The 22,985-nt window shown below is 41.9% G+C and overlaps 1 protein-coding gene across 2 annotated transcripts; it reads right to left on the reverse strand.

Moving 5' to 3' along the window:
* Positions 1–5,659: 5,659 nt before the first annotated feature.
* On the reverse strand, positions 5,660–22,876 carry LOC125762112 (clavesin-2-like). 2 transcript variants are annotated; one of them, XM_049423887.1, is made up of 3 exons: positions 21,759–22,876; positions 9,809–10,754; positions 5,660–9,675 (listed from the first exon to the last, which is right to left on the reverse strand). In XM_049423887.1, exons 2-3 carry the CDS (start codon positions 10,406–10,408, stop codon positions 9,133–9,135), a joined length of 1,143 nt encoding a protein of 380 aa, XP_049279844.1. In that variant the 5' UTR covers positions 10,409–10,754; positions 21,759–22,876; the 3' UTR covers positions 5,660–9,132. The 2 variants fall into 2 exon arrangements, with proteins under 2 accessions (XP_049279844.1, XP_049279845.1); XM_049423888.1 differs by lacking the exon at positions 21,759–22,876 and adding an exon at positions 12,878–21,740.
* Positions 22,877–22,985: the final 109 nt, after the last annotated feature.

Raw genomic sequence — 22,985 nt, forward strand, 5'->3', positions numbered from 1 at the left:
AAGAATATATCAGGAAATAAGAACGCGAGAGAGAAAAGAATAAAGTGATCCTCGTGCGATATTTTCAAAGATCGAAAGCACGTATTGCAGTTTTTCCACCCAGATTTTCTTAAAGATCAGTGACCCGTTTTAGTAAAATGTCTTCAATATATATTCTTTGCATAATTTTTTAATACTAGTCATAGATTCTAGATGTGGTTGCTCTAAGTTTTTGAACCTTAAACGTTCACCATTTGGAGTAGAGATGAGAGTAGAGTAAGCATGTAGCCGTGGTGAGTCGAGTTGCAAAAGGAGTAAATACGTGAGTTGAAACGAAAATGTGCAAGTGAGTTCAATCACAATATTGTAATACTTTACTTATATTCTTTCGTCGGTTGTGGTTATAACGGTGAGGTATTTTAATGCGAATATGTTGAAATAAGTTTCTTTTCACTCAAATAAAAATAATAAAAAAATAAAAAAAATCCAAAACTTTGAAAATTTTCTAAGACTATAGCCTTAGTTTTTTTGAGTAATTTAGCAAAATTTTAAAAATTGATTTATTTTCATGCAAATTTGTTGCAATATGTTTCTTTTCACTCAAATAATACTTTAAATTAAAAATAGAATAAAAAATCAGAAAAAAATTTAAAAAAAAATTTCAACTCGAAAATTTCATAAGGGGTACCCCTTGCCATTTTTTTGAGAAATTTTGCAAAAAAAATGAAATTGATTTATTTTAATGCCAATTGGTTGCAATGTGTTTCTTTTCACTCAAGTAATGCTTAAAATAAAAAAAAGAGTGAAAAATAATAAAAAAATCAAAAAAATAAAAAAAATAAAAATTGACTAAGGCTCATTTTTGCACCAAGTTTTGCCTATAACTCTGTCGGTATCCAACGGATCGTCAATCTTTAACCTGTGGTCGATAGATGGCATCAATGGCTACATTTTCTTCTTGGACGGCCATGCCCTCAGATGTCTGTGCCAGAAGTTATTCGAGGAAACAAGTTCCATACCCTGTTGAGAAAATGTAAAATTTTCCTCATTTTTGCGCCAAGTTTTGCCTATAACTCGGTCGGTATCCAACGGATCGCCAATCTTTAACTTGTGGTCGATAGATGGCACCAATGGCTACATTTTCTTCTTGGACGGCCATGCCCTCAGATGTCTGTGCCAGAAGTTATTCGAGGAAACAAGTTCCATACCCTGTTGAGAAAATGTAAAATTTTCCTCATTTTTGCGCCAAGTTTTGCCTATAACTCGGTCGGTATTCAACGGATCACCAATCTTTAACCTGTGGTCGATAGATGGCACCAATGGCTACATTTTCTTCTTGGACGGTCATGCCCTCAGATGTTTTTGCCAGAAGTTATTCTAGGAACCAAGTTCCTTACCCTGTTTGAGAAAATGTAAAATTTTCCACATTTTTGAGCAATTTAGCAAAATTTATAAATGTGATATATTTTAATGCGAATTTGTTGCAATAGGTTTCTTTTCACTCAAATAATGCTTTAAATTAAAAAAATAATAAAAAATCAGAAAAAAATTTTTAAAAAATTTTCAACTCGAAAATTTCATAAGGGGTACCCCTTGCCATTTTTTTGAGAAATTTTGCAAAAAAAATAAATTGATTTATTTTAATGCCAATCGGTTGAAATAAGTTTCTTTTCACTCAAATAATGCTTTAAATAAAAAAATATAAAAAATTATGCTTCAAATTAAAAAATTCTAAAAACTTGAAAATTTTCTAAGGCTATAGCCTTAGTGTTTTTTGAGTAATTTTGAAAAATTTCTCTTGAATTTGTATAGCTTCAAATGGTGATTTTTCGAATGTTTGAGGAAGATTATTTGTTATAAATATATTTTTTATAGCCTGTTTATAGATTGTCTAAACAATCTCAATAACTCAAAGAGGATCCCGAACCCGATCAGTATGATATAACTTAAGCAAATATAAGTTCAATGAATCCACAGAAACAAGTTTTGGGACCACCTCCATTATCATGCTAATTGGGCATTGTGGAAGATATTGGGATGTGCGTGTGTGCTAAGACCGACGAGACACAACAATTAACCAATCGTCCAATCGTTCTTCCACCGGAACTGAGCACACAACCACGGGTCGGAAATGATCCGAATGTGTAACTCTGTAGCACGATGTGTGTCACGCATGCAGATGAGCATCGTCCGAGGTTCGTCCGGTCGTCACGGATGCCACGGTTTGTGGTGTGCTATTGACCTGTGGATGATGTCGCACCAGTAGAGAGGATGGCCATGAACCTATGTGGCGTGAGCATTATTAGCTGATTAGACCGTACCGGTGAACTAAAGTTAGAACATTAGAATTAATTTAAATAGTAAAAGCTTTCTTCTATTTTTTTTGGTACTTTTTCGTACGAGTTTTATTGTTGCTTCGTTTCCTCTATTTTACGCTTCAGGCAAGTCTCCACTTCCGGCTGGGATGGAAATCACACAATGTCCCACTGGTGCCATATCGAGGAGCATCCGGTGAATGCTCGTGGCATACAAAACGATACTTCGCATAAAAGAGCGATCCGTTTACTACTATTCCACAGGTAATAAGACATCGTAAAAATAATAATAACAACCATCTTCTGAAATTTTTCAAGAAAAAAAAATCTACTAAAAAGTTTACTTAAAAAAATTACTAAAAATAACACAACTTTAGGGGTTGAAAAATAAAGTGAACTAGCGCACCTGAACGATTCTCCCGTTAGCAACACATCAGCAACAGACAGATTGGAGTCCCCCCCCCCCCCTTCCCGGTCAAGTTCCGTTGACGTTTGTCATCAACCACCATATCGCTTTGGTCCAGCGTGACGTTCGTTGTCGAGTGTTAATTAGCATCAATTAGCGTGTGTGTGTGTGTGTGTGTGCTTTTTTTCTTTTTAAGTGAAAAACATCTTCTCTTGTTCCCCCTCTTTCTCTCCCTCACACACACACACACAAACCCTAACTAAGCCACACGTGTGTCCATCGTATGAAAAACAATTTCCGCATCACACGAAAAGAATACTGATAACATTTTTTTTTGTTTTGGTGTGTCTCCTTTTTCCCGGGGCCAAAACTTTATGCAACGAGACCGAACTGTGTCGAACTTTCAAACCTAAATTGTGATTGCGAGTTGATATGTAATATTACATTTCATTCTCCTTTTTTAAATGTAGCCGGTAATTTGCCATTTCTACCCATTTGCTGATCTTTTGTGATGTTTATGGCTAAGTGGTACTACTGCTACTGATCGAACTGGATGAATTGACACTGAATCTTTATTTTAAATTAAAAAAAACGAACATATCATATGCACAACGGCTTTTCTTTTCTTTTGTCTGGCTTCAATCGCCAAGTGTGTGCTACTATTAATGTAATAACTACGCTTACCCATTATTTAGCGCTCGAAATAAGACAACTCGGCGCTGTGGTCAGTCTCATGGCTCGCTACAGATTGAATCCGCACGCAATCCGCTACCACCCGGCTGATGGTTAACGTTGTTGATGCTTTACACTTTTCATTGTGCGCCGTAACGACGACGATCATAAGGTACGAGGTTGGGTCATAAACCGGGACCAGGGGAGGTATGAGTTAACTTTAAAAAAAAGGGCAGCGGCAGCATAAAATTACCTTCCACATCGGCGGGGAAGTGAAAACAAAAACAAAACAAAAACGATCCGTCTGAAATTGTTCCAAAACAACAGCAAAAAAAAAAGCCGCTGCTAGTATGTAGTATCATTACGTAGTTCGCGCATTTCTTACGCTTCGGTTAGCCACATAAAAAGGGGCACCAGTGGTAAAGTTTAGTGCCGCTTTTCTTTGTGCTTTGCGTGTGATCGTTTATTCTCCCTTCCCCCCCAAAAAGTGGTGTATGTTTTCTTCGCTTTTGTACGTTTTCTAGCATGTTGATTATGTCGATCCAGCCACCCGATCGTGCCCTTTCGTTTTGGTTGCCATTTGTTCACCGTTTCATCGACAGATGGTACCTGGTGCCGGTGTGTGCAGAACCAGGAACTGAAGCGGAAAGACAACAGCAACATAAATATATGTATACATTTAAAAAAAAAGCATCGCCTAAAGAGGTCGAACCCCGAATGGACGCCCAAGAACGTGGAGTCGATCGCTTCATTTGAGACATCCAGCTAACCTAACGCATCTGATCGGAAGCGAGCGGTAAAAGAAGAAGCGGAGAGGGGGATGGGAGGGGAAAACGGCAACGAAAGGTTGAAGATGAAAAGGGGTGAAAGAAAAACAGGTCAACACGGTACTTTCGCGACGCGGTGAACCGATTCCGTCTGTGTGTTCTTGGTCGGTTTTGTTTCTCGATCATCCGAATCATCGAATCAGGTTTCAGTGATTCTTTCCACCTCACCCTCGGGTCCAGTGCAGCGCTATGCTTTATTTTGGACTAAAATTCTGTAGAAAAAAAGGACCATGCCCAAAACGGTGGTATAGGTAATAAGTATAAGTGAAAGGAATTGCGACCACTAAACGTACGATGGTGGTGATCTTGAAGGTCGAAGAAACGGCGCGATCGTCTGTTTGTGTGTATAAGCGAGATGAAAATTTGCGTACAGAATGTAACCCTAGGCTAGAATTACGCTTTTGTGTGTCCGTGTGTGCGGGGTTTTACATTGCGAGGGTCACACGTCAACAGTGATCCAGTTTTGCTCAACCTCCCCAAGGTTCGTCGCTTGATGCGGAGCGTAGTCTTTCGTTTCAGTATTGAAGTCACCGATACGAAACGGTTCGATTCATATTTCTTTCTGCTGTTTTATTCTTCTATCACTTTTTTTCTTTAACCCCCCCCCCCCCCTTCCCCCCTTCCTCTCTTACCACTTCATCCGGTGATGCATAGTAATTGCTGTAAAGTGAGTCAATGATGTGTCTATTGAATTTTCATTTCATTTCACCGACGGGCGTGCAGAATCCGTAACAAAACAAGCCTCTCGTCCTCGTGGCCTATCGAACACGCGGTTCGTTAGCGAACGGACATTTTAAATTGTGATTCACGCAGGTGAAAAACACTACAAAACGGCTTTCTTTTTGCTCGGTGCACTCTTCTATCGCAGCGTTAGCAGCGAAAGCAAAGTTGATGCAAGGGATGGCACTGTTGGTCGTAAATTTGCAACGGTATTAATCCTCGGCTATAAGGGAGGAGGGGATAGAAAAACCTGTACTTGAACATTCAAACCCCATTTGTCGTGCCGCGGTGGAACTAGGGTTGGACATTGCCCTGTTCGCCAGTGACTCATTTAGGTGGGAGCCCCTGTTTTGCACGCTAAAGTGCATCCGTCTGTAAAGATTGTAACTGGAAGGATTTGCAGCAAAGCGCTACACAGAAAACGATCGATCGTTAAGATCACCTTCAGGGATGTGTCTCATTAAAAGGCGGACAAGGAGCAGCAAAAAAAAAAGATACACCAACGCCCACCCGGGCTAGGCACCACCATTTGCCAGCGGTGCGTTGGCCGACGATGAATCTTCGAGAGATTGTAATCGTCTTACGAGACGGAGATGAATCACCGCAATTTAATTGACTGTACGCTCGAACGTTCAACTTCCTACTACTGTTTACCTTTATTGGACACAATTGAAGAGTTCTTTCGGGTTTGTTTGTATTTTAAACTTATTGTCATCTAGCACACAAACACAAACAAACAATTAAAAAATTGTTAATTAAATGATGTATATAATTCGCGCAACGGAAGCTGTCGAAATGTATATTTGTTTTCTTTGAATAGGTAATACGATTATTTTACAAATGCACTTTAAACGCTCGAAATAGTCTTCCTTCCGGGTAAAGGATATTATTCGTTTTTTTTACATACTCTATCTAAGCTATTCCTAACGCTAGAAACAACCTTACACACCTTTTATTTTTATCGCGCTTAGCTAAATTTCACCATTTTAAACTTGTCTCGCACAGTAGGAAACGAACCATAAGCTTATCGATAGGTCAATAAGTTATTCACCCACCGTTTTAATAACAGAATGCTAGTAAAGTAGTAACATGCAAAAGAGCTTAGAGTTGAAAATTACAATCATAATTCGATTCGACCGATGACACGAAGGAAACGCACATCCACTTCTTTGCTGACTTCAAACGGACGGACTAATGAATATCATTACTGTAAATCTTATCCTATAAACCCTAATGATTAATTCGTAGAAATCTTTATTTCACTTCACAAATATCGTGCGTTTATGGGTGCTTTTCTTCTTGATTTAAGCTCATTTTTGTTGCCGGCACAGATAAGGCCACCACATTAGTCGCTTCTACATTTTTATATTTTAATTTTTTCATTCGCTTTCTTCCACTTTACATCACACAGGAAGGGAAATGCATGACATTGCGTATTGCGTAAATTCTTAACACTAAATGTTCTTGTGCGTTTACGTTTCGGTTCGTTCCGTTTATTCGAGTGGCATAGTTCGAGTGGCGTTGCTGCTGCATCATGGAGTGCCACAGTACACAGTGGTTAGGCAAAGGTTTAAAAATATGGGAAACCTGTTTGTGCGAGTGTTTTTCACTCGACTAGCTAGCTTGTTTGCAGTTGCAGTGAAGTCCCGACGAGCGATGAATGAAAAATGTAAATGTACAGACAAACACCTGCCTGCACATGGCGGTTAAAGCTCTGCAAGCTGATCAAGCTGATCACTGTATATCCTCATTTTTTTTTTATCGAAGCATAGCTCAAATAAGCGAAAGAAAAAACGAAATAATTTCATTATAAAAGGTTTCAAGAAATGAAGTTTTAATGCTTTCAAACACAAATGTTTTATAAGCTCTTTTACGCAAAGTTTTCGCTACGCTCCATTAGCCATACAATGTAGTTAATTACTTAGGCGGATGTTTTCTTATCTCAAACTCTTTCACTCTCTTTCAACGCTCCACTCCTCCTCTCTTCATTCTAGTGCACGATCGCCATTAAAAGTGTCAAGCGAAAAACTCCCCAGCAAAATGTCCCGTTCGTTTCTCAAACCCACACGCCGGATGGGCGTCATTATCGTTCCGTGGGGATGCAATTAAGTGCATTCAGCTTGCACATCTTTAAGAAACTTCGATATAAATTTTCTCTTCCGAAGAAAGGTCACTCGCACACACACACACTGCAATAGCTAGGCGATCTTTTTGAAATGATTTAAAAACATTATTTTAGCACTGGTTTTTTGTTTTGCACTTAGTCTATTAATAAGTGCAACGAATTACACACTTGCTGTAAAGGACAATCAATATCTGCATCGTAACGAAAATGTACCCCACCTGGAGCCATTGCGTATCATGGCGCCATCAGGTACATTGGAATGGGTGAATCGAACGAAACCAGAACACGCAAACGCGTTGATTGTTGCGTTGGGACAAGCCGTAAACCGTAGCTCAGCATTAAAATATGCATGTACCTTGCGGGATTTGGCGGGAGAGAGAAGTGCGGCGAGACGGCCGGTTACGATGCAACGAGTTGTGTGCTAAAACGCTACTGGGAAAATATTTTACAAGGCCATATGGTCATACGAACGACTCAGCTTACACCTGAGAGTTAGTTTTGGAAAGAATGGATATATTTACAACACTTTTTTTGCACGTTCTAAAGCGACAAATTTATCGCTAAAGATGGTTTTGGGAAGTAAAAGCAATATATCTCCCCGCTAGGGGAGAAACGATATTTTTCCTTCACTCAATTAAGGTCTTCTTTACACTGTTCGCCCTCATTAGGACCGTCTTTGAAGCTCGCTCGCTAGTAAGTAAGTCACGCGTGGCGTCCTATTCCGTGCCGTGTTCCATGCGCGTTAAACTGTCCCCTTGTTTTCAACGAAAGTCGAAACCTTTCTCCCCTAAACGTTACCAGCCGACCAACCCAGTACGGTCACAGTGTATCACATTACTGACCGCATTTCGTATGATCGTATGCGATCCGTTTGCCATGACTACTGAACAGCACTGTCCCACAGTTGCGCTTGTGCGTGTCCCGGAACAGACAAGGGTGAATGAAGTACACAAGCGGAAACTATCCGTTTCTTGGTGAAGTTTGATGGAAGGACGTCGAGTAAAAGATACCTTACCCAAAAAAGGGGTTCGTAGTTTGCAAATGGGCCACCGCTACCCCATAGAAGGCCAACGAGGTCCGATGTCTTGCAGTGATTTGACGTACACACCTTGCGCACTGGTAGTAGCAATGGCATAACCTTGACCATCGGAAGTGGGGTTCGAGCTTAAGACGGTTCGTTCGGTAAAACAGTGGTCCATAAACAGTGCTCCTTACCCTGGAAGGAAGGTGGAACAGAAGGTCGCATACACGGACAAACGTTTGTGACTCATCGTTGGAAGCGATAGAAGAGGCCGGACAATAGGCTCATGAACTGGAATGTACACGAAACAAACCAGGCAGACAACAGCAAGTGTTAGTTAATATGGATGCTTTGCAGGACGTTCACGTCTCTACGTCACGTGAAGATGGCGTTAGTTACGTGCAGGAATGACTATTTCGATGCTAATACGTGGAAGGCTGTAGACTTCTTTTAGTGGCCTGATAATAATAACATTTAGGTCTTTTCAGTTACTAGAGAAATTAAGTTTAGCCCAATGAGTGGCTTTGTATCTTATAGACCATACCAAAAGAGAGATCCTAAAGATACTTTCAGGCACTACAACAATATTCAAAAAATCGAGAGGAGTAAAACATCTGAAATGTGCGGTGTTTTATCAACTGATCGAGAGAAAAAGCTTGAAAGAGAGATCGAGAATTTAAAACTGGATAAAGAAATACGTCAACATCTTTGTCAACGGCAAATGACACTTATGTTTAAAGCGCCATCTGTTGGGAAATAAAAAAAAACATTTTCTGTGAGGATATATCAGCTTGCTTCTTAACAGGATTTGTGCCATGTGGAAGTGATAATTTCGGGTATTTTCTTTACGCTACTTTCTAGACACAACACCACAATCAGTCAACCTGTGCCCACTATCACCTTCCTTAACGTAACCCCACCATTTTGGCAGTTCGTTACCACCACGAACGTTTCTGTACCTGGTATGAGATCATCATAGTGCAGTGTTGGCCACCGTTGGCCACCGAAACGATCCAGTCTTTAGCGGGATGCACATCCAGTGTTACCACGTTGCAGGGTGTCATGCGTCACAAATCACAACCACCGGCACCGGTCGTCACACCAAGCAGCGTGTTAGTGGCCGGATCGTTCGCTTTAGCCGTCAGAACACCGATCTTGACGGCCGCTGCTTTGGTGGCCGCTTTCAGAAACTCGGCCCCATTCGTGGACGATAGTGACGAAGGAGGTGATGGCGAAGGAGACTGCGTTGGCGATAGGTCGGCTCCTTTCCGATGGCCGCCAACCGTTGGTACGAACTGGGCTGGTGTTTTGGTGTATATCTGCGTCTGGCTGAGACAGTACGAGGGGGCCGGTTTTGTGACGGTTTGACTCGATTCGAGCAGCTCGTGGTACCAGTTGAGCGGATTGAACGTGGGCCCTTCACCGCCGAGCTCGGTTGGCAGGATGTCTCTGGCGACGCAGTCATGCAGGGTCGAAAGATTGCTGCCGTGCAGCTTTATCCGATCGCGTGTCTTCTCCTTTAGGAAGGGTCGAATCACAGCCAGTGCCGCTTCAACATACCACGGTTGGCCGATAAAGTGGATCGCCTTAAATCGTACCGGGAAACAATCCTAGACGAGGGGGTGGTAAAGAACATTTTGGGGAAAAAATAATAGTATTGAGATAGTTCTTTCCCGCTAGAGGGCGCCGCTCTGATGACGCGCTAAAGAAAGGAGGTTCGTCGTTAGTCTAAGCTAAGATTACCTGTAGTCCCTCGATCATCAGCTTCAACACTTTCGGATTCAGGTTCGACGATTGGCGGAACGTAAAGTTAGTCCAGTCCACGATCGCAATGAACCCGTTCGCCTGGTTCTGCTTGTCCTCCAGCAGCTTCTCGATCGTGAGCAGCATCGCCCGGTACACAGTGACTAGGGAGTAGGACGCATAGTCCCAGTTAGCAGTAAAGAACACCAGCACCTTCCGACCGCGCCGATCCCGGTTCGTTAGCACACCGGGAAATCCATCCCGCAGCGCTATCTGTATCGTTTCGTCCAGCACCGACAAACGCTGCAAGATGGCGGCATTGCGCTGTCGGTACGCGTGATAGTTGATGATCAGCTGGAACGCTTCGTTCACGTTAAATTTGCGTGCGTATAGAAACCGAAACAGGAACTCATCGTCCTGAAAGCAGGATTTATCCTTCAGTGCATAGTCCCGGCTTGCACCGATCAGTTCCTTCAGTGCGATCAATGCCCGACTACGATCGGTCGGTTCGTTTCGATTGAAACCTAACTTTAGCTCCGATATGGTCAGATTGTGCCGGTACCGATTGTTGGACCACTCAAAATCACAAATGTCAGACATTGTGTTTGTGGCTGTTTTTTTTTGCTTCTCTTTTTGCGTGTTAGGAACGGAACTTTGGTCTCGTTGATTTACGCTGATTACTAATGCCCGTAACTGGTGCAAACCGGGCGTCTCTCGTAACCACTCCCGTTCGGTTTTGATGTTGTTGCTCTGGATGGGAATTGGCAGGGATTTCCGAATCAGATTAACACCTTCACGTTTGCCGGTGTGTTTATCTCATTTTAGTTGTCTTATTCGTGGCGTTGTGTTGTTTGCTTGTATAACCAACGTTAGCCAAAGGAAGAAGAAAAATATAATCCAATCTAATGCTTGTGCAAATCCATCGTGAGCCGCTGCTTAAGGAGTTCTGGAATATGGAAAAAGAGCAACAAAAAAAGTCATTTATTTTCATGTGTACGGAGAGCGATGGCGTCAAAGATCGTTATCTGTTTTATCGCGAATAGCTTAATAAGATAAAAAATAAATGATTAGACGGAATGTACCTTAATCCGTTGAAACAGATCTTGTGTAACTCCAATAATTTATAAAACATGTAAATATAATTAAATTTCTAAACATTTTTCCAATAATTTAGAATTAATTCATTGCTAATCTTACTCATTTCGGGGTAAAAATTAAGTCATCAGACATCAACACCACTAGTACCCGGTAGAAAGGCCACACAAAGCCACACTATTTATGGATGCTGTATTGTAAGGCTAGTCAGTGTTAGTCATACGTAAGTAATGTCTTTGTTCGTAACACTTCTCCACGTAATACAAATCCAGTACTGGAGCAATTATAGGCTATTTCTTGTGGGCAATCTCGTGCCGCTCACTTTCGCTTCCACCCATTAACAAGAATGATTGTGTTTCTTCATCAATAAGTACATTAAGGTACCAGACCCATAGGGAAGGGAGATACGTGGGGGAAGGGGGGAATAAAACAATACCCTTAGACACATTATGCGCCACCACCCCAGTGGAGGTGAATTTAAATTTCCCTTTTGCGAAAAGTGTCGCATTCCACCAAGGGGCCAAGATTATTGCACATATTGCACACTGCACTCAATGACGTAATGCAGTTTTTTTTCCTCATTTTGTTTGTTTGTCTGTTTAGTTAAGTGTCCGTAAAACACGGTGGTGGATGAAAAAGTATGACAACACACACACGGTATGTTTTGTGCTGCCTTTACTGTAACCCTCACCGGTACCAAAGCAAATTGTCGTAATGCAATGCGCATTGCAACGGTGAATTTGAATTGGAAAATATATTCCAAAACAACAAAAAAACATTCTCTTAAATCCTCCCCCGATATCTGCTATAGTGGATAGTGGATAAAAATGTAAAACCAATAATGAGTAAAGAAAAAAAAAATAATTCGAACAAATTGAAGTTCATTTGCCACGTTTAGGGGTTGCAAATGGTTCCAACCCTCCGGGCACAAAAAGCGCGCATAAAGCAAATTACGATTTGTGTAGCAGGGAAAAATCAATTCCATGCCCCCCCCCGTAATCAGTGTAAATTGTTCGCAGAACGGTAAAGTTGGAACAAAGAAATTGCAACAACAAAAAAATACAACTTTAAATTGAATTGAAGATTTTTCTTTTGACCGATTAAAGGCTGTCTCTCGTTGGGGGGTTGCAAAAAAAAAGCGGAAAAGCTCGCTCCTATCTGTAATCTATTTTAAAGTTTGTGAAGTTCAAAAAGCAAAAGACATCGGTGTAGAATGATAACGCACAAACCGATGCAGAAGGTTGCGCGTCTATTTGACAAATGCAACCAAACGCGGCAAAGACAAAGTTTGATCGATAGTGGAAACAAGTTTAAAGTCATTCGGCTGACGAACGGAATGTAAAGCTGGTGCTGGATTATATCTTGCAAAACAGCTGCAAGTGCGTAGTGTACCCGTTGTCAACTGTTTGGAATGGAAATTAGTTTTTTTTAATTATATTTCTTTACAATTGTTTACAAGCAAACACATTCAATTGTTTCTTCATGAAATATTTTAATTTTCTTATCAAAATGAATTAAAATTTTTGCTGTTTTGAGATCAACCCATGAAGCGGGATTTTTAGCAACTACTTCTGGATTTTTTTCAAGATGTAATAAATTCTGTATAAATCTTCTCCTTATACACACTTTGAAAAAAAAAAACAAATCTGCTCAAGAGTGTTACAGAAATAAAAGAAACATAAATATAAAATCCAATTTAGAAGCCACAATACAATAAAATGTATTAGAAGTAAAAAAAATCAAAACTCTAGTCACAAAACAAATCAATCAATTTATAAACTATAGAAGCATTATACCAAAAGTTTGAAAACGATAAAATCACGCTCCAAGTAAAAGCATCCGTAAATCACCACCGTTGGCAATCAGCGTGTGGCGGCAAGCGCGTAGGACGCAACAAAATAAAACATCTCCTACGTTTTACACACCTTTTGACATATTCGTATTAGGCCTGTAGATATATATTTTTTTACACACCTTTTATGCCTCTAATCTTTTTTTTTTCGTCTCACGTTTGAATGCGCTCATTGTACTATTACTGGCCGGACTGGCAAATGAGATCATCAGCATATGCGTACGGGGTGGTTCTGCTGCTGCTGCTGCATGTGTCGTACTAATGCGAAGATAAAATTATTTCCTCGCTGTGTGGTGTATCGGTTTCTTTCACACTCTGCCATGCCATTTACCGCGTGTCAAGTTTAACAGAGAAAATGAACCTTTTGAAAATGGTCTATTCGACCGATTCATAATGTAACGGCTGCTTTTCTACCCCCCCTTTCAAGTGAGCACCCCTTATCGTTAGGATTTGGACGTGTGGATCAATTTGCATTTGGATTGTTTTTTAATGAAACACACCGCAAACAGAGAGAGAGAGAGAGGAAGGGAACTCGTCTACGCGTGGAGTGAAGTTGCATATTAATACAACGCCATCGCTAGAAGAAAGCGCATCACGGATGGGAGGATCATGTCGAATGACTCATGCCCCATCAGCTATTCGTGTCTTTTGATTTTGTTTCGCTACACACCGTACGCTTTTACTTTGACCAATGTTGACCATATGGGTGAATGTGGGATGAATCACTGCAAAACAGCACCAAATCAACGCACAATGATGCTTTCCAACCAGCTGACAGTAACAAAGCGCACCCCGTACGGAAGTAGGTCTAAAATAAGGGTGGGGAAATTGTTTTTTCCAACTCCAAAAAAAGAACCCAATACGTGTTCTAGTCTTTCTACTGTTTTGTCCACTCCATTTCCAGATTTCAGCTACTGAGCGTTGACTCGCTGGGTGGCCATACCTGTCACATGAATGTCTGGGAGCTTCCAAAAGCGTGGAGTTTTATTACCGCATTCAATGCAATGTAATTGATGTCATTATTTACGCCTGTTTTTGGGTAAGAGGTAGGAACTTTTTAAAGCACCACGAACGGTCAAAATGAGCTTTGATTTTATTTGAATTTTATTCGAAGGCGGTTGTTCCAGAACTCCCAAGAAAAGCTAGTCTAATGGACAGAAACGGGTCAATAAAACCACATCCTTTCTTCACAAATCACAAACACATTGCACCATCGATTGCACCACTGATCCGCTGGCCAACAGCCAACAGCCTTGTCCGAATGATGTACGATGTGACAATGATAAATGTGACAGATGGTCACACCACATTCGTATCACATACTTGTGACAGGAAGCACTAGCATTGATATTTGCAGTAGGAAATAAACATCAATTCTCCTCTACAGCTCTAATTTCACTTTTCTATGCAAGGTAAATGGGTCATTTAACCAATTTCTCCCCCCAAAATGTCATACGGTAGCGCACAGCCGCCCTACCCCGAAAAATGTCCAACGATCATCGGCGCAAACAGTTACGGTTGGTTACGTTTTCCCCAAATTTAAAACCGATCGCTCGTCGGTTAAAGGGTGACCGAAAAACCTCAATTAAAACACACTAAGCTTTGAGCATGTTCGCTTAAAAGATTAGCCCCAAAAACTAGCGTCCCTGCGGTCAATTCTTTCTCTCGATTGTGGTGGGACACCGCGACAAACCTTATTATCCCTACTTACCATAAATTCATGGCTGGGACACAAGGTAGGACAAAGAAGACGATTAATTGTTGAATAATGGTAAGCGTAAACCGTGTAGCCCTCACGATCGCGATCGAAACGTGCCATTAGGTTGGAAAGTTTTTTTCCCCCCCTGAAGAAGAAAGAAGTTAAATCGGACAAACATAGGCACGTTTCGTTCCATCCGTTGAAGGTTTGGTTTAGTTTGGCGCGTGCAAAGAAGCAATGAAGAGAAGAAACTACGCAAAATCACACCAACGTTTGAGCGGAAGTGCATTCGATGCAGGCACGTTATGCAAGGTTACTCTCGGTGTAGCATTAAGCTCCCTTTGAAAATGATAGAAAACATAATGTTTTCTTTTTGTATTTTCTTGTCAGCTTTAGCTAAGGTAAACCTTCATTCCAGCTTGATACAATGCATAGCGAACAAGCCAACCTTTATTTGTCTTTCATTTCAATTGCGCAAATTGTGTGTGTTTTTGTTCGTTTGTTTCGTAATTAAATAGTGCAATTGTGCAACATTAAACATTTGCGTACACACCACACTGGAAGCAATCGATCATTATTTCTCACACACCCCTGTGGGGGACTACAATCGATTTCCAAATCTATTTCCGATTCGGTTTCATGCACTTTCTTCCATTTTTTTTTTTCGTTTGCTTCAACTTTTATTTTTATTTATCTAACTCAATAGTACTGATAAGATTAGAACCCGTTCGATTAGGGTGGACTCTAGAGCGGTTTTTTGTTTGTTTGTTTGTAATTTTATCATTCCTGTCGTACCTGCCACCTGGTAGATCGGTCGGTGATTTTCGAAAAGGTAAACTTTGTTATTTTATCACCATCGACAAGTGTTTAGTAGGGGAAATAGTTGCACCCAACTTTTAAGCAACGTTCCCGCGCCGGGAACCGATAGCAAGCGATAAGTTATTTACCCGGAAAGTGTTAGCTAAAAGATGACAAGTAAAGCACATGTGCAATAGAAGAAAAAAAAACGATTTACGTCGATATCTTTTATCTTTAAGGCTAGACTAAGCAGTTTTTCAATATTAAGCTATTTTGTACAGCGAATTACATACCTTTAGGCGCACAGTAAAACAGTTACACATTAAAAACGGACTTACATTTGTACCAGTTTTTCACAGTTAGCCTTATTTTCTAGAAAACTTTTATAAAACACATGCAATCTCATATTACATCAGTAATTGCAATGCAACACCTTTTGCACGTTGGCGTCTATGTGACCGGCGCAAAAATGTCGTCCTTGAAACTCTACTGGCCCGGCTCTCTGCCAATCAATTATCACTCACTAGCGATTACCCCGCGGTGGTGGTTTGCTGGTGATCACCACACAGGTGTCTTGTCAACAAGCTGTAACCGGTTTCGCGAAGTTCTACCACGAACGGCGTAACGGCTTTCCGGTGCGTGGAGTTTGTTGAGAAAAAAGAACGGATTGAGCATAGTGTCGCGTAACTACAGGCTTTGTCATCTCTGGTTTGTACACCTGTACCCGGTTCTAATCAAGATCGTTTCGCATGAAATCCAACGCGGCTCGTACGCAACTCGCTACCGATCGCGTTAAGTTCTTGGTGAACGACTGTTCCTCAACACCGATAGAACTCGTCGATTTGTTTGTGCTTGCGCTAGTTCTAGTGCGGGGATTAAAACGATCGAAGAATTCCGATAGTGTGCCGTATCAGTATGCAAAGCAGAGTGTCCGTCCGTCTGGAGCCGGTTCAATAGCTGGCAGACACGGTATAAATCGCCTTTCGTCTGTCTGAGATTGAGTCCGAAAGGAGCAAGACACTGACCGTACAGTTACCGGCCATAGACGAAGTCATACCGGTCAAGAAGCCTACACATGCGCGTGGTCGGAATGGCATGCTGCAGGAATTGTGCATTAATAAGGGTCCAAAGCGATCGATCCACTTGCGTAGGAAGCATCCTCTCTAGTCTGACTTGTTGCTGGTGATGGTGCAATCTTTAAAGGCCATTCTCCTGATCGTGATTGCTTCCCGAGCCAACACTAGAAGCCAGAAGTGGAAACACCTACTCATGCAGGTCATGGGAGCACTACACTCATTGCAAGTACATTAAATTCTCACACTGCTGAATCAAAACGATCGTAAGTACCAACACCAAATCGATGAAGCAACATCGTGGGATCTTGTACTAATCTTGTGTTTTCTCTCCATAAATGGTTTTAACTTCAGCCTCCTCCAGCATCATAAAAGTGGCTATATTTTGCGCTATGTCGCGAATCGAACCTCAGTAATTTTATTGCGAAACATCTTACCAGTCGATCCAGTATTGTTTCACCACATTGGTTACCGCTGGTCCATGGTCAATTAAAGTTTTGCGAGCCGCGAACGCACCGTTAACAGCCCCAAGAATCGCCCAACCAAGGTTGGATCGATTGCGGTGAGGCAGAACAGCATGAGAACGTAATGATGATGATTCATTCGGAACAAACTGTGCTTCTGTATTGTACGGGGTCAATTAGATCTCACGAGAAAATGGCACAAACACACATACACACCCGCGTCCAACACCTCCCGAAGGTTTCTATGCCGAGGTGCTCCCGTCCCCGTTCGAGGGCGGTAACAAAGAGCATCCGGCGATGGCATGACAAAGTAAAACCAAACATCTCGGCTATTCGCAAGTGCAAAGATCGTGTCTGGTATGGGGGGAAAAAGTTCTGAACCGATCAACATTTGTAGTGAAATCGTACGCCAACTTTATAGCGCCGTCAAGGTGACACACGCCTGAAAGCATTTTAGACCCCCACCCTCCCAATCCAGTGCGGTTCTTCATGGCAGATTCTAGACAACCACAACAGGGCCCCGGAGTTGATCGTTGACTGTTCGTTTGTTTACTTTGTCGTGGTGGTTTTTGCAATGAAACCTTACGACTTACGGCAGTTGTTTCTACCACCATTATTGTGTGGTCGCTATTATTGCGATTGCCAACAAGATGTCAAATGCAATGGCAAGTTAATGAGCACGGCTAAGATACTACTACGTACGTCAAGAGATCGTTTTGAGCCGTTTGCGTACCAAGCGTACCATGAACCGAACCGAATGCAATCTTACCATGATCAAGGTCGTTACAAAGCAGAAGTGATCCCGGTTTGAAATACGGGTAGGTGTTTGTTGAACTTTAGCACAGCAGATCCAGCACAATGCTCTTCAGCAAACGAAGTACAACATACGTGCTGTGTTTTTTGATACGTTTGTCTGGAATTGTGAGTAAACTTAATTGATCTTCAACCGACGAATGGTTTGAAGTTAAGGGTGTAACACGATAACGAGCTCGGAACCACTCTGCAGAAAGAGCCAGAAAGTAATTACACACCTAAAGTAAGCTTCACGGAACAGACCGACGATGCGGAACCAGCTTACAGATCAAACCGATTCGATTGCGCCGAGCTTTATCAGTTCCACGTTGCGATCGATCAATTCTCCGGGTTTTTGGTCCGAACGATCTATCACAGCCAAGCGCTTCAACAAAAAAAACCCCTCCAGTTCGTTGCCAGAAAGGCGCAAGTCAGCATGACCGCATGCAATTGGCGGTGGGAGAGCAGTTTCGTGGGCAACGGGTGTTAAATTCTGGTTCTCACACGAGTATCAAATGGAGCTATCGGTTCGTACGCAACTCCTCGGTTCAATACTCCTGTAGCAATTGAAGTTCTGTGGCTTCGGACATTCTGGATTTAATTCATCCGTCTGATTCATGCATAGCGAGTCGAGTGCTGCTGGTCTGCGGTTTATTTATAGCGCAACTCACATTTCGCAACGCAACTCCGCGTGGAATTACCTTGTAGAGTGAGCACAATTATTTCGATGCTCGATTAGCTAGGAATTCTTGTAATTCCACAATCGAGCTACCTATTTGCTTAAGGAAAGTGTGAGGATTAACGACGCATTCGGTCTGTGCGCGAAACATAACGATCATCTATTTCATTATTCGGGTGGGGTGGATGGAAGTATGGAGAATGGAACGTGCAGTTTATCAGATTGCACATTGCGTAACACGTTACCACCAACCATTGGGCGGCTCATCGGTTGATTGAGCCGGTCAGTAGAGCATGTTGCACAATGTGCTTACCCAACGTCTCTGTGGAGCTGGAGCTGGATGCGATATAAATTGCACCGATCAAAACAGAAGCCACACAAAACTTTTTCATGGGGTTGATGAAACCATCCCGGGAAGCATTCATCGTGGAAGATCACATTCGAACATTTGTACTTTGAGATGTATTTTAAAACAGCCCAAAAGTTAACCAAACGGAAGCCATTTGATGTTGGTGTGACATTCGGTCAAGCAGATTTCGCTGGGAAGTGATAAACAAAGCTTCGGAGTGACGACGTGCAGTTTTTGTTTTGTTTTGGTGGGAATTTGCCATTATGCAGACGACGGTCAAGGTCTCTTGGTTGGAAGGTTTTACGTTACCAGGGACATGGCAAGACACGGCAGATTTAGTCAGTGCACACACACCTCACGGAAGATTAGACAAAGTCTCAAAGTTTCAGATAACCTTGGTGGATTAAATTGAGGTAATGATGTGGTTTTTTGGAGGAATCCACCAGAGATGAAATCTTGTCGGAAGGCCATCTTACGTTGTGAGTTTTGCGAGACTTTTTTTTGCTGCTGTTAAACAGTCCACAAGGAATAGAATATACAGTAAGGAAGCAAAACCTTTTACCACCGTGTACCTTCTTGTACATCCCTTAATTAATCTCATTATTTTATACGCTCCGGAAGGGGCCGGAGTTTTATTACGGGTGCTCCAGATTACAAACGCTCGACACCTTTCATTATGGCCACCGTAGGCTGGACTTCTAATTAAAATCCATCCCCTTTTTTTTAAAGCAAAACCTCCTTCTAGCTGTGTTAATATGCAGATTTCTCTCGTTATCGACTGCTAAGCTGGCCCCTGCAATGTCTCATACTCCTGTGGAATATCAGCATCTTTTCCTCTTCCACTTCTACATCCTGATGCCCCAATTCACCCAGTAAGTAGGCTACGTAAGGGCAGCAAAAGAGGACAATCTTGTGCGGCACAACTGCGTGGTATTATAAATAATGTAAACCGGGGTAAAACACACCAGAAAAAAGGGCACGCCATGCCGTGGTTTGCTGGGGTGAAATTATTTGAGCGAGAATTTATGTGAACGCATTCGTCAGCTTATACGGGCAATTCGGAATTCGGAAGGAAGAAAGGAACCCGGAGCTGTAGGTGGGCGTTTGAATGCATGCCGAAATCCCACTTTCGGACGCTAGTGACAGGAGAAACCATGAGCTGTTTAAGCATGTTCTGCATTTTTGTTTTTTTTTTGCTGTCCTCTCCATATCTGGTCATAACCATCAGCAAGTCGTGGGCGCCAACAATCTTATAACGCTCTATGCCAGCTTCCGATCGATTTATGTTCCACTACATCAGTGTCCGATTTTTTTTTGGAACAGTTTCAAGAGTTGCTTCTCTAGCTGATAGACACTTGGAGGATCCTTAAAGCACCACAAGAAGAGTATAAATTTGACGCTATTTCACAAAGTCGACCATTATCGAAATGAGGATTTTATTTTTGTAATTTATTTTAGAACAACCAAGGATACTGAAAAAAATTTATTCCATTAATTTCTTCCTCCATTAACAATTTTGGTTCGATCCTGTGGCTAGAGATCGCATAGGGGCAGTTTGATTGCTGTTGCAAATAAATTATCACACACACACACGATAGTGGTGAAGAATAGAGAATTCTTCGCTAAAGGCGGCACAGTTTAAGATTGCTTATCGTGCGAAAAGCACCCGAAAAGCAGCTCACCTAAACTTGCTGTACAGGGAAACCTGTTTCCATGTTGAAGAGCTACGGGAATGGAAAAGCAAAAAATCGACCAAAATGACCGTTGCCCACCCAGCAAATTGGCCGCGTATGAAGATTCGCGAATGTGAAATGGAAAGCACACTGGAAAGAACAAAGAATGCAGCAGATAGAATGGTTTTTGGGCAGGTTTCTTTTCTTTATTCGATGCATGACAATCACCCGCAGGTCTTGTCCGTTTCCGAATAAGCGGGCAGCGTCCGCAAGGAGATGCGTGATCGCATTCCCAATCGCACGGCAATGTTCAATCGCATTGGAACGATCACCAAATGCGTGGAAGGAAACGGGAACCCCCCCATGCTTCCCTCTTGCTGTCCTACACCCTTTCAGTACTTCTGCTTCTTCCTTTTACCGGGCGCAATTATTTTAGCTCCCAATTAGAAATCGAGCCAGCCCGAAACGAGTTCTGCCCGCGTCCTGTCCGTGTATTGGTGCGTTGCGTGAAACGATCGAGAACACAATGCGCACTTTACGTTTGCCTTCCTTCGTGGTAAAAAAAAAGCTGAAAGCTTATTATTGTCAAACGCACACGCGCACACACAGAGGATCGCACAGACGTACGTGTCTCAAAATGGTTCCGCAGCATCCCGCGGGCGAGTTGAACAAACCCCGCCAGACATGCGATGGAAGCTCGTTCGGAAACGATCGCGAGCGTGTTTGATCGTGTGCTTGCATGTGTGTTTGGTTTTGTTTTTGTTGTCTTGTTTTCTTCTTCTTCAAGCCCCGCCGGAGAAGGTCGAGGTCGTGTGCATTCACTTCATTCATCTGTAGTTAAATCAGAATTTTCCATTTTTTTGTTTGGTGCTCCTTTGGGACAAGATAAATGGTTAAACTTCGTGTGGTAATGTTATGCATAGTGACTCTGTTGTTCTCCTTCTCGTTCTCTGATCGTGTTGACATCAGATACCAGAATTAGAAAGCTTCTCTAATATTTCATTCGCTCACATCCTCATCTTTACTTATTTTATTTTCCGTCAGTCAACAACAACACACAAAAAAATCTAATGTGGTTATCGTGTAAACTTTTTCATGACCTTAAAATATCATGAGACAAACAACAAATCCACACAACGGTTTTCACCTGTTTGTTCAGCCATGAAATTGACTCACAAATGTCACATACGGTCGTTCGTCGGTATGGACAAAAACGCATGTTTTTCTTTTATTTCTTCCAAGCTTCAAACCCACAAATCGCGTATGGTCTGTTTCGTTTTGCGTTCCAAATTCTTTGGTGAGTAATGTACAGATAAAGCCTGCAATGAAACGTTTACTAACGTCAAACAAACGTGTTCCATTGAGGTGGGGTTTTTCATTTTCCCCGGGGGATAAGTAAGTGGGGTTTAAGGAGGTAATTTTTGCGGCATGTAAAACATCTACATCGTTGATACTATTTGTAAGCTGTCTAATTACCTTGCGGGCAGGCAGGTCGACCGTTGCTAGTATTGCGTTTATGCAATCGTTTTTCCACCCGATGTTCTGCTTTTCTTTCCCGGCGCAGTAAAGCATGCAAGCGCAACGTGCCACAAAACAGGTGAGGATTGAGTGCTAGCGATGATAGCACGAACGGAAGCGGGACGTACCACTATACTTTTTCCCGCCAACCACTACTACGCACTACACACGTGCACACTAGCAGCCGTTGTTCTCATGGCTTGCTGATGTGAAGGAAAAAAAAAACTCCACCGTTTATCGTAGCTTGTTTATTCCACCGGGAAGAATAATGTCAAATTGATTACTAGATTTAACCGTGAAGGCTTTGAAGCTATTGAAGCACTTAAAGCATGCAGTAAACGCAATAGAAAAGAGGTGATTCTATAGTGTTGTTTTACACATATCTTCCATTCATTACTTATTCAATGCTGGTTTGTACAACACAAGGAATAAACGAAATACGCAATAGAATGGTTAGCATTAAGATCAATTATGCATTTTGATCTCAATTATTAAAACACTCTTACGATTCGTTTTGAAACACTTTTTCGATCATACCGATTTTTATAGGAAACTTTGTAACATTCCACACGTATTCTAATTCACAACAAAACCACAAACTTCGCACATATGTCGAACGGATGTACACGTTTTACCACCCACTAGGTTTATTGGTGGAAGCTAGTTACACAAATGCTAATCGAACTTCACGTCAACAGACTACGCGTACGGCGACGATGTATACGCAACACCACATACGCCTCGATGCGCTTTGGAGGTGGTTTTATGTTTCGACACAGGGAAACGAAACACGTGCAGGCCAGTGCTACCATTCGGTTTGGATGTTTCTCGGAAACTAAAGAAAATTAAGGTGGGCAGTTGGCGCTTTGCTCCCGCAATCAACCGTGAGACCGGTCTCGTTGAAGTCTCTCTCGCGATGGGGGTATATGGCTCTCCAAAGAGCAGGACTTTTATTTGTGAAATATATCAGGACAATTATTGAATTTGAAATACTGGACTGGATTACAAGAACTCCATACTTTTTCTTTAATAATTTCTTCGAGGAGTTTAAACCTTTTTTACGTGAAGAAAATGTTCTAAAAAATAGGTAATTTAAAAAAAACTAAATTGATAATAATCTACGTATATAGACCACAACCTAAGCAACAGTTGACAGCTTTGACAGTTCGGCGCCGCGTCAAAAAT

The sequence above is a fragment of the Anopheles funestus genome, chromosome 2RL (assembly GCF_943734845.2).
Source record: "Anopheles funestus chromosome 2RL, idAnoFuneDA-416_04, whole genome shotgun sequence".
Lineage (NCBI taxonomy): Eukaryota > Metazoa > Arthropoda > Insecta > Diptera > Culicidae > Anopheles > Anopheles funestus.

What these genes read in the sequence shown, in the direction of transcription:
- LOC125762112 (XM_049423887.1), bottom strand. Translation starts at nt 10,408, where the DNA reads ATGTCTGACATTTGTGATTTTGAGTGGTCCAACAATCGGTACCGGCAC. An exon ending in TGATGATCGAGGGACTACAG is followed by an intron (nt 9,676 to 9,808) that starts GTAATCTTAGCT and finishes CCCCTCGTCTAG; the next exon opens with GATTGTTTCCCGGTACGATT.